This window comes from Maniola jurtina, chromosome 6, assembly GCF_905333055.1.
Source record: "Maniola jurtina chromosome 6, ilManJurt1.1, whole genome shotgun sequence".
NCBI classification, from domain to species: domain Eukaryota; kingdom Metazoa; phylum Arthropoda; class Insecta; order Lepidoptera; family Nymphalidae; genus Maniola; species Maniola jurtina.
In genome coordinates, this window is record NC_060034.1 from 13580407 (window position 1) to 13592366 (window position 11960).

At 37.7% G+C, this 11960-nt stretch overlaps 1 protein-coding gene across 7 annotated transcripts in view; it reads right to left on the reverse strand.

Annotated features, from left to right (window-relative positions):
* Positions 1 to 11960, reverse strand: part of LOC123866040 (SH3 and multiple ankyrin repeat domains protein 3) — a 221282-nt gene that overhangs the window by 116411 nt on the left and 92911 nt on the right. For all 7 annotated transcript variants that reach the window (XM_045907364.1, XM_045907368.1, XM_045907365.1 and 4 more), the window contains one exon: positions 3198 to 3351. In XM_045907364.1, the coding sequence (XP_045763320.1) occupies positions 3198 to 3338 (141 nt within the window). In that variant the 5' untranslated portion in view covers positions 3339 to 3351. The remainder of the gene's footprint in view (positions 1 to 3197; positions 3352 to 11960) is intronic.

Genomic DNA, 11960 nt, shown 5'->3' on the forward strand with positions numbered 1-11960 from the left:
TGCTTGGTATATTTTAATGTTGTAGTACATTTTTCCCCCTTTCATTTGACACCCCACTCGATACAATAGCAAAAAAAAAATTTTTTTTGGAGACCCCCACTTTTTTTCATGTAATATCCGTTAGGTCAATTTTTTCGTATAAAATATAGCCTATGTCACCCGGACCTTTACGACGAATCGATTGACACCCCATTCAACTAAATCAGCCCAGTAGTTTAGGCGCTACGGTGGAACACACAGAATCTGGATACAAACATACACACATACACATTACACACATATATACATACATACATACATATTATATAGACTGCTAAAATCATAACCCCTCCTTTTGGCTTTGCCGCGGTCGGGTAAAAATTAATGTAGACTACTTATTACATTTTGATCGTTGTGTGGGGCGTCCCCCCGCCTCATACCCCGATTGCTATGTCAACCTGTCGCGAACTATACTTACCATCACCATCATCGAAGCAAAAAACATCGTTCATACTTTCAGTTAGACCGAGTACTCACAGTACCGTATGCGGTTTGAAAGTGATTCGGTTTAGCAATAAAAGCAATCAGCTCTAACAGTTTGATAAAAACCGAGCGTGTGAACCGACCCACAACAACACAACATTCAGTTCTTAATTTTAATTTAGGGCTCTTTCATACAAGGTATTTACGCCTGCTGCGATATTTTGGTGCTTGCCAATCGCCATAGAGTTCAGTTTTCTTAGTGTTTTCTGGTGTTAGCCGTGGTTAAAAAATATGAAAAAATTGTTTTTTTTTAAACCGCTATTATTTTATTTGTTGTCTATACCTATTTGCGCAACTTATATAGATAGGTATATTATATTTTTATTTAACTCTATGAGAATTAAGAATTTAGAAAATATGCGAATTTAATAGCCCATTCAAGAGTTACCAATTCAGATGGTTATGGCTGTGATTATTTTTTTTACAATTAAATATTATAAGTTTCTAGATGAATACATACGGAACAACATCCGTTTCAATACAGTATTAAGAAGTATTCCGATATTTAAGTAGGTACATTATATTAGTAGACTAAAGTTTTTCCATGGATTTGTTGTTAAGCCATGGGATTCCAATTCACGACAATCACGTTAAAATCTTATGAAAGAATTCGAAGAGTCAATAACCTAACGGTAAATGCGCTCCACTAGATGTTTGGGAATTGCTTTTGTGGTAACGCTCTTAGGCGCAAAGAAATGTAAGCTTTTTAGAAACCGCTAGCTTCCGCGTACACTTTATTATTAGTAGGTACTTTATACTAGCGCTGTGAAAAGGGATAAAATTAGATGTTTAAAGGTTTGGACAGTTACAACGCGTGGCGGTAGCCTAGTCACTTGACAGCACAGCCGGCAGGATGTCCAACTGAACTGTATACAAGTTATTTGTACTACAGGGTAGATGTTTATCATGTCAATGGCAGCCGCATGGCATGGCAGGTTGAATATTATACATGACGTTTTAAAGAAGCCCATATTTTGACTATGAATTCCTGTGTAAGTGCCTAAATTGCTGATAGGAAACGAAAATTGACTTAGATGGTCTAAACCAGACCCATAAGTACAATGTGATCATTGCAATCACCAGCTCTGAGTGGCTGTTCTCGCTATTGGCTTAAATGTACAGTTAGGTACATAAGCTCAGACAATTACAACGATTGCGATTATCGCCATGCGATCGCAACTTCCGTGCTACCTACCTGATAACGGCAGAGCAAGCAAGTTCATTATTTGCACCCATGTTGCGTAATCGGGTAAATCTTATCAGGTCACTATTATAATTAATTATATTCACAGATACAGAGATATCGCTAACAATGTTAGTAACAATATAATGCGTCCAAAGTAAGAATAGGACAGTCAATTAGCTCTATCTTTAAACTGTCAAATTACAGTTTGCAAGCAACAGTACAAGTATTCTGAATAGTCTAATGAATTAAGAGGGCTCTCTCCGTCACTCGTTTCATACCATTTCATACAATCGTAGTTCCAATTTCATTTGAATATTAAGCAACCAAAGTCCATGAAATTTTGCAGACATATTCTAGAAACTAATATCTATGTCTGTGGTTTTCCAGATGTCTGTTAAAATATTCGGTTTCAAAGTTACGCGGTCTTAAAATTTTCATACAAATCTTTGAGCCCCTGTAATTTTAAAACTACATATTTTTAGAAAAATCTAAAACACCACAGACACAGATATTAGTTTCTAGAATATGTCTGCAAAATTTCATGGACTTTAGTTGCTTAATATTCAAATGAAATTGGAACTACGATTGTATGAAATGGTATGAAACGAGTGACGGAGAGAGCCCTGTTAAGCCCTAATTCAGAATGCTTTTCCTACCGAGAAGAAACCAGTTACGAATTCGGCAGCTGCCCTTTTCAAAGATTAGATTTACAATAAATAATTATAATATGCCATGTATAAAAGTAATCACACTCCCGCGCATTGATGGAGCAAGCTGCAAGTCAAATCTTCGTTTGTGTAGGTAATATGCTTTTTTCAGGATCAAAAGTCATCCCTATTCTTAGTTAGGAGTACGTATCTATGGTTGGGGGTTAGGACGTTATACAAACCTTTACCTACTATCGGTTTAAGTTTTCAAGAGTCATGGTGTCGAATTAATTACCAATGGAATTCCAATTTAAGTTCGTAGATAATTTAAGCAATTTCACTTTCGAGTTTTCCACTAAAGTGACTTTAAAACAAATAAACAATGTATAACTTCATAGACAGTTAAAACTTCTACACTTTTGAAATCTATTCATTAAAGTCGGTGTCTTGGAATATTAAATGTACATTTTATGAATAGATCAGTTCTAGCACTAGTACCATTAATAATGCTTTTATTATATTTTATCTTTTACCATTATATTTACGTACTAGTTATTAAAATAAATAACTATTTGTCATATCGCTTTATCTAAAGAATCATCCAAATCAAAGCGAATATGAAGCGGGAACGTCAGCTGCGCGGCGGTCGCCTTCCACAATCATATTCATTTACGCTACTACATCAGTTAGGAAGTTTTTACATTAAGCTTGCAGAAGACATCGGAAATGTCTCTCAACAAGTTGAGACCAAACCAGATTGTCAACAAATGAATTATTAAGTTTATTTAGCGGTCCATTTTAGCGGTTCATATCAGAAAAGAAAGATTAGATTAGGTACAGACCTTAGGCAAGGCGGCGAGGCACTGCTGCTTGACGTCCCACACGAGCTGGTCGCGCGAGAACTGCAGGCTCTTCTGCACGTTAAGCTCGGGCACGTGCACTCGTACCAGCAGCCAGCCCTCCTCCGTGCACTCGCCCTCCATTACGCTACGCCATCTGGGGACAAGCGAACATTTACATCAATTATTATATTTGTTATTACCTACCAAGCGTTGATAGCCTCTGTTTCGGTGAGGAAACATTGTGAAGAAAGTTGAATGACTGAAGAGTTCTCCATAAGGTTTTCAAACGTTTCTCGTTCTGAGAGGAGACCTGTATTCACCATGCCATGGGTCGACGATGATGATGAAGGAATATATTAGTGTCGTGCCAGCATAACGTTATTGGACATTAAACGGTCGTTTAACCACGACTATCAGTATTTTGTAATGTTGCTATGAGACAAGGTAAATAAATGCAGCTCACTCAGCTTAACGGTTTAAATTATTCATTTAAGGTATTCACCTTGTTAAGGATACTGCACGATATCTTTACGAAAGAGCGAAAGAGCGAGCGATATATTCGCGAAAACCTATGCTAGAATGAGACGGACAAGGTAACTTTACCGATTAATTCTTTTCTCTTTTTCTCCGCGAAATATGTCCGATGATAACCTAATAAAGACGTTGGGGCCATAAAATGGAATTCTCTTAAAATTATTATGCATCGATAAAAATCAAGAACCGAGAATCGATATTGCGCCGTAATATTTAAGAGGTTTATTCTGAGAACCTTATAATGTCTTACATAACTAATTAATTACTTATTTATGCGTAATTTTTATTTCCTTTCATATCTTATTAATTTAAGTGTATTTAGTACCGTTACCTTTATTACCTTGATTACGGACGGAGTGGAGGGAGCAGTCTTTTTGATAACTGCCTAAAGCCGTAAACTAGCTTTAAGTAATTTAAGGGAGCCTCCTGTGAGGCTCGGACCACGGCTTAGGATGACGTTGGGTAGGGTGGATTGCTTGGACTTGTTAGTCCGTACGCCTTCGAGGTGGTGGCGTGAGTCCGCGTTAGAAATCGGGGGCCTCGTCTTCGACGGTAAAGACGCTGTAAAAATGTTGTGATTTTGTGTAGCCCTACAAGATAGGGAGTATTGTCGGACATGATTTGGTCATCGGGATCTTCAAGGACGTGCTTGACGCCATAGATTTTTATAGTGTTGACATTAGTATTGTCGCGTCAGCCGCGGCGCATCCCGTCGCGTCGCGCGTCTTGGCGCCACGTGGCTTCGGCCGCGACCCACAAAAATCTACCTTTAGTGTGCATTGCATCTTAGTTGTATAGGAATCTAATCTATTTCCTAAACTGACTTGAACGGTAAACAAGTAACTTCTTGCTGAAATGCGTATAGGCGTAATATATACGGCCCATAGAACCTTGTTACCAAGAACTGAGAATAACATCATGATCTGAAGCACCGGCCACATCGCGTCATTTACGTGTTTCTCCAAGAAGGTAGTTATCTGCGATTCCTTTCTTTTAAGTCTGCTAAGGAAAACAAAGAGTATACCTATCCGAATTTGAATTTTAGGTAGGTCTAAGGCGCACCTACACCTAGGCTTGGTTTATGAGCACGCATGGGAATGGATGCACTGAGCATGTTTCGTAAGCGTTATCTTGTTAGCCTATCTCTCCCTCCCGAGTCTAGCCGTGAGATAATGCACCGCTTTACTACACGGATGGATTGTGAGCTTTGAAGTTATCACTTATCGGAGAGCGAAAACTTGACTAGAAGCACTAGAAGCATAGAATCCATACTAATCATCACACTAATATTACATAGATGAAAGTTTGTATGCGTGTGTGTGTGTGTGTTTGTTACTCTTTCACGCAAAAACTACTAGACGGGTTTGGCTGGGAATGGAGCAAGATTATACCCTGGATTAAGTAAGTGCTATCCCAGAAAATTAAAGTTTCCATGCGATTTTTGAAAAACCGAAACTAACCTGGACGAAGCAACAGAAATCATCTACTTACTTAATAGAACTTTTCAAGTACACACTCCTAAGAGACGTCTAAATAATAGCGACTCTTGTTACAATGCAATAAACGCAATTTAGCTCGTAGGTACAACCTTGCAGCCGAAAATTTAACAAACGTCTCTCTTTCTATCGCGCAAACTCTTATCTCTTAGTTCTCTGTCTTTCTCATAATATGAGATAAAACACAATTTAAGTGTAGAAGTTCTTTCAACATGACCTCAAACCAAATGACATCGAATGAGTCAAATATCGATTTAATTACATCAATAATTAATAAATAATCTTATACATCATTTCTAACAATTCAAATCAATTTTTAACAATAACCTAACATAAGGCTTCGTCCATAATATTTTAAAGGCAGACTTATTTAAAGTCTTATTCCTTATTATGTAGCCAAAAGTAATCTCTTTCTCATCTTAGTCTCGTATCTTTAATAAAGCTATTTTTTTTACTGCGCATTTAATATCATATTCATAACTGTTCATAATAATATAACATTTAAACATAATATTCACCGTTAGGCTACATGTTCCTAATTGCTCTGACGTGATATTTCCGCTAAATTACTATAAGTATTCCAAATTGTATAGTCATATAAGTCGTAAGTTGATGTAAGTATTTTTGAGACAAAGTTATAACATACCGTACCTATCTACTTTAAGGTTGGGCCACACCGGCGTTTTTCATCGATCAAGATCACGAATCATCTCATTATGAACGCGTATAGCATACATTTTATAAGAGCCGTGATAGCCTACTGGTTAACAGAGAAGAAGAGTCGGCTTCCTATTCGGAAGGTCCGAGGTTCGATCCCGGGCATGCAGCTCTAACTTTTCGGAGTCAGTTTTAAGCAATTTAAATAGGCCTATCACTTGCTTTAACAGTAAAGGAAAAAATCGGAATGAAACCAGCAGGCCAGCTCAAAGGCGCCAGACTTCATGTCTGCTAATCCGCACAAGGACAGCGTGATAGAATATGGCCTATGACCGTCTCATTGTGAGTAGAAAACTGTGCTCAGTAGTGGAACAGTGATGGGTTTGAGATAATGATGATCATGAGTTGCGAGTTTTATGTCTATATTTCCCATCGTTATCGCCACGGTGAAAAGATCAGGTATGAACACACCTTTAAAGAAGCGATCACGTACTTTAGGGAAAGATAATAATAATGGGCATTCATTAGAGAATTCGGGTCATCGTTTAGATAGTGTTCAATAATGACAAATTGATACGTTAAGAGCAATTAGGGACACGCAATCGGAGACTTTATCACGCCCGTACGTAATAAGACTAATGTAATAAGAATCTTCGAACAAAGCTGTTGTCTACCAATTAATTAAATATCACACCTTACAGTCATAAGACTAACGTCACACTAATATTATAAAGGCGAAAGTTTATATGTGTGTGTGTGTGTGTGTGTGTGTGTGTGTGTGTGTGTGTGTGTGTGTGTGTGTGTGTGTGTGTGTGTTGTGTGTGTGTGTGTATGTTTGTTACTCTTTCACGCAAAAACTACTGGACGGATTTGGCTGAAATTTGGAATGAAGATAGATAATATCCTGGATTAGCACATAGGCTACTTTTTATCCCGGAAAATCAAAGAGTTCCCACGGGATTTCAAAAAACCTAAATCCACGCGGGTAAAGTCGCGGGCATCGGCTAGTTACACTATAATTAGAAGCGGTGATAGCTTAGTAGTTACCTACAAGACTTCGATCTCCTTTGGAAAATCTGGGGTTTTAGTTAGGCTAGGGGAGTTATGTTACATTTAAGCAATTAAATATCACTTGCTGTGAAGGACAACATCCTGAGAAAACCTGCACCATGCATGACGTTTTCCCATATTTCTTCTGGCCAATAATGTTTAATTCCTAATTGTTGAATTGCTAAGTTTGTTGTCAAAGGTAGGAGTATGCCAATCCTCACTTGGCCAGTATGGTGAACAACGGCCTGAGCTTTTCTTATTGTGAAAGGAGACCCAGCGTGGGCCGGCGATGCAATGATTTAAAATGATGATGATGAGGAGTATAAAGACTTCAACAGACAACGCACGAGCGTGCCCAAAACGGCCTTATCAGCTCTTTTAACAACGTCCTCTGTAACGTTGTTAGAAAGGTCAAATAACAACAAACGAATGGATTGACAGAGGAAACGCCACAAAGCGTGAACACGAAGCGGTGAATTCATGCACACGTTTCGTAACGAGCTTTTGCGGCGCGAGTATGGAACAACCATTACAAAATTTTTTCGATACGTATTTTCAGATTAGGATCTGGCTACAAACGCCATTACATTATTTTTGGATGTACTTAATTAAAAATGGAAATTCGACGCACGAATCGTTTACTCTCTAAAAGGCATCGTGTGAACAAATATTTACACAGGCAAGTGTGAAAAGATGAACCAGACGCAGTGGGTGGGCAAGTATAGTGCAATGTGCTTCTTAGTATGAGAATTATCATTTCACTAAGGTTGATAAAATTTGAGAGTCGAAACAATAACGTCAGAGTAAAATAGACTTAAGGCTCATTGATTTAAAGTCGAGAAATTTATAAAATCGATTTTAATTTTGCAAGGTTTCCGCTTGGAGTGCTAACTGTAGATGTATCGATGAACTTTAGCTTTAAAACAAGTGTAAATTAAAAATTTATAACACCCCCGACACGTGAAGGTTACAGTAACTAGAAAAGAGCTGATAACTTTCAAACGGCTGAACCGATTTTCTTGGATCATAGCTAAGAACACTCTCGATCAAGCCACCTTTCAAACAAAAAAAAACTAAATTAAAATCGGTTCATTCGTTTAGGCGCTACGATGCCACAGACAGATACACAGATACACAGATACACACGTCAAACTTATAACACCCCTCTTTTTGGGTCGGGGGTTAATAATGCAAATAAGGACCATTTTATTTTAATGTTAGAATATTTTGATGCTCGAATTCTATCAACGTTGGTGAGTTGTAAAATCTTATACTCAGACTACTGCGCTTGATGAAATGATTCGTAAACTATTACCTTCTATTGCCCACGCCCCAAGCTGCAGTCTGCACTTGATTGAAATACACTTTGGCATAATAAACATAAACTACGAAATTTCATAATGGATTTAGCAACTTTTTTTTTTCTTTAAATCTGGCTTTACTCTGATTAGCCAATGTCAAGTTTGTGATATTTTCAAGTTATTGAATTTATACAAGTATGGACTCCGTCTGCGCCGGCGCCCGCCGACATGCGCGCGGCGCCCCCTTAGAGCGCTTCCCAGTCAGTTCCACCACCAAAAAACACCAACTAACACAAAAACCAGCCACGCTTAACAAAAAAAAACACTCCAAACAAGCACAGCACGCGCGCCAGCAAACGCCATCGCAGACGAAGTCCATTTAGCAACTTTTATAGCTATTTTGAAGATAGAACTGCCGATTAGAGAAACGGAATAGATTGCCATCCCCATTCAGATTAGCCGGCTTTCATCTTAGACTGAATCGGTACTTAAAAGTACTTACATATTATCAAGTTAGCCCTTGATTCGTCGAAGAACTTTTTTCGGTGAAACTTCTCGACTTAAATTAATGGTTTATCAGTAAGTTGACAAGTTATAAGACGTTTGTTGCTAAGTAAGTTAGTAAAATAGTAAGTTTATCAGCAGCCCTAGCACAATAAGTACGTCAAGATTTCTCGCAAAGCTTTAGCTTTGTCGATACGAAACCCGTGAGTTATATAAGATATCGCACTGAATATGCTTGGCCTTCATAATATGAGCTTTATGGTTGTACCAAACAAAAACATGGAAAATATTATGTAATACCTAACATTTTCCCCGGCGGAAACTCTAGTCATACACGAATATGACTAGATTAGAATTTTAAATCGGGTTGAGTGCCGTTTGACCTTCGCAAGCTACCTATAACCTTTGTAAGCCTTTGTGTTAGACACTGGCTAGCATACAAGTAATATCAGAAGTGGTTTTATCAATGGATATTGCTTGATAAGATTTTTACCTAATAACCTAATAAAGATACCTAGCTTTTAATTTATGCTAAGTGATCATGCAATAAACATATTTAACATAGATTTATCCATATCCATATTTAATGTTATAAATGCGAAAGAGTGTCTGTCTGTCTGCTAGTCCAACAGTTTAACCGATTTTGATGAAATTTGTTACAGCGTTACCTTACATCGTGGGGAAGGACATAGGACATACTTTTTATTCCGGAAAATAAAAGAATTCCCACGGGATTCTTAAAAGCGCATCCGTTTAACCACTGTATTAGTCTTCTTCAATCGAAGGCATCTTCATTTACCAGGTAAGATCACAGTCAAACTGGGGCTAACTCATCAATCATCATCGAATTAAAAAAAAAAGATGGACAACTTTCTTAATAGTTGACAAAACCTTGTTCTATAAACATAAAAGGACACTTGTTTTCACAGAAATATGTTGTCATATTTACGTGGGTGTCTTAAAATCCATTAATATGTAAATCCTTGAAACGATAAAAAGGGCAACTGCATGCCGAACAGTAGTTTACTCTTAGTGCCGCATATTTTGTGATATTTATGAATTTGTATCACGAAAACCATTTCGCAGATAAATAAGAACATGTTATTATGTGTGCAATAAGGAAAAGTGCATTAGAAGGCGAATACGGTAAATGTTTCTCGTATTCAATGTGCAATAGATTTTTCCCCTTTTTTAAATAGTTATTACAGCTCAAACCGCAAGGACTTGAAGTCGGGTCAGATCAATAAATAAAAAACCGGCCAAGTGCGAGTCAGACTCGCGCACCGAGGGTTCCGTACTCGGGTATTTTTTTCAGTCGGAACGTTACCGCATACTAAGGTTGTTTCCTACTAAGATCGTCACTATGTAGTGACTCTCGCATTAAAATATTACCTATGATCATCCTATCATACTAAAGTAAGGACTAATATTACAGTAGGTAGTCAGTGTTTGAAGCGTGTCGAGAGAGAAGTCTGCATACTAATTTTTAAAAACTAAAGGGGAAAACGTTTAACATGCTACAAGTTAAAAGATGACTAATTGTTATTTTATCTTTTAAACACCAGCAGAAAATTCGCACATTATAATAAATGACTCAACAGTAGCAGAGTAAAATAGTGTGAAGGAACTCTCGGTTTGATCCTGAATCGTCGATATGTTAAATATTAGGCCTATGCTGGGGTAAAATCAAAGAAAAATAGGGCTACTTTAGGGCTACCTGCGTCAATTAACTAAGTAACATTTGACGCCTGCCAGTGATGTCGAAGCCTCGGCCTTTTGTTAGAAGTTCCCTAACTGTCATGTACTGTGACAATAGCCCAAGCATAACAGGAGCGACAATATACTCGTAGCTAGCATATTCGTTACCATTCCTTGCGCAACTCTGTAGAACCTGTAGAAAAATTCAATCTAATCTGTATTTCTGGTGGTATTCGGTAAAGTGTAGAAAAGTAGGTAGGTAGATACCGTATACTCTTCAATAAAACCGATAAAAGTGTTTGCATAGACACTTCATTTTCTTGTCGCGCGACTTCGTAATTTTAATAATATTGACTCATTCGTTAATCAGAAATTACTGTGGAAGTTTGTTGTCATGAACAGAAAATGAGTTAGGAATTCCTCTCGTTATCTGTACTTAAGATAAAATATTTAGTCCCCAGAGATAGTACTATATAAAATGAATGAATGAAATGAATGAACATGAAAAGAAAAATGGTGCAATTTTTTTCCTATTCTTTTATATTATGTAGGTATCTTCCACCTTCCTTCTTTCCTTATTCCTAAGGAGGGCAGTGTGTAGTGGCGCGCTCTTGGGAAGGCCTTTGTCCAGCTGTGGACGCAAACAGACTCATTGATTGTTTGAGGTATGTTCTGTTGCGCTGAGAAGTCGCAGGCACGCAGGCTTCCTCTTTATGTTTTCCTTCATCATTATAGCAAGTGATATTTAATTGCTTAAAGTTTAAACTCTGAAGAGTAGGTGTATGCCCGGGATCGAACCCCGGGACCTTCGAATAGGGAACATCAACCAATAGGCTATCACTTGGCCTAATCCCTTCTCATTCCGAGAGGAAATCCGTGCTTAGGAGTTGGCCGACAATGGGTTCAAATTTCAAAATGATGATGTATGATGATGTTGATGTTCTATTCATATCAAAATCCGAGAAAATACCTTCCTGGGTCTCTATCTTAATAATAACTTAATATATACCTACAGGTTCGTATCATTGTACTAATGCGAGGAGAATTATCTTGTTCATATAGCTATTCACCGCCCAATTAATATTTAAAGCGGCTCCAACCGAAGGTTAGCAGGCACCATAAATGTGGTATCATACCGCCCACTTCCCTTTACGAAACCTTTCATCTATTATAGGCATTATACCTCAAAGTTTGAAGTTTCGTAAATTGCTGTGTGTTATGTGTATTTTAGTGGCATTGTGATAATTGGTGACATAACACTAGGCGCTATAATGGCTGCCTTCATTTGTTTGGGAAAGTTTATTACGTGTAGGCCCTTACGTTTAGATTCTCTGATTTGTGATAAGAAAATTGTATTTAGGTATAAATGTATCGCAACATGAGATGCAGTAAAAAATTATTCTATCCCTTCTATAAAGAATTCGTGGAAAGAACGGCGCTCGGAAAAACAATGGTTAACTAAAAAACCAGATAGGGAAATCAAAGCATAACAAAGCAAACATAAACATAAGAAGTTTTAAAAT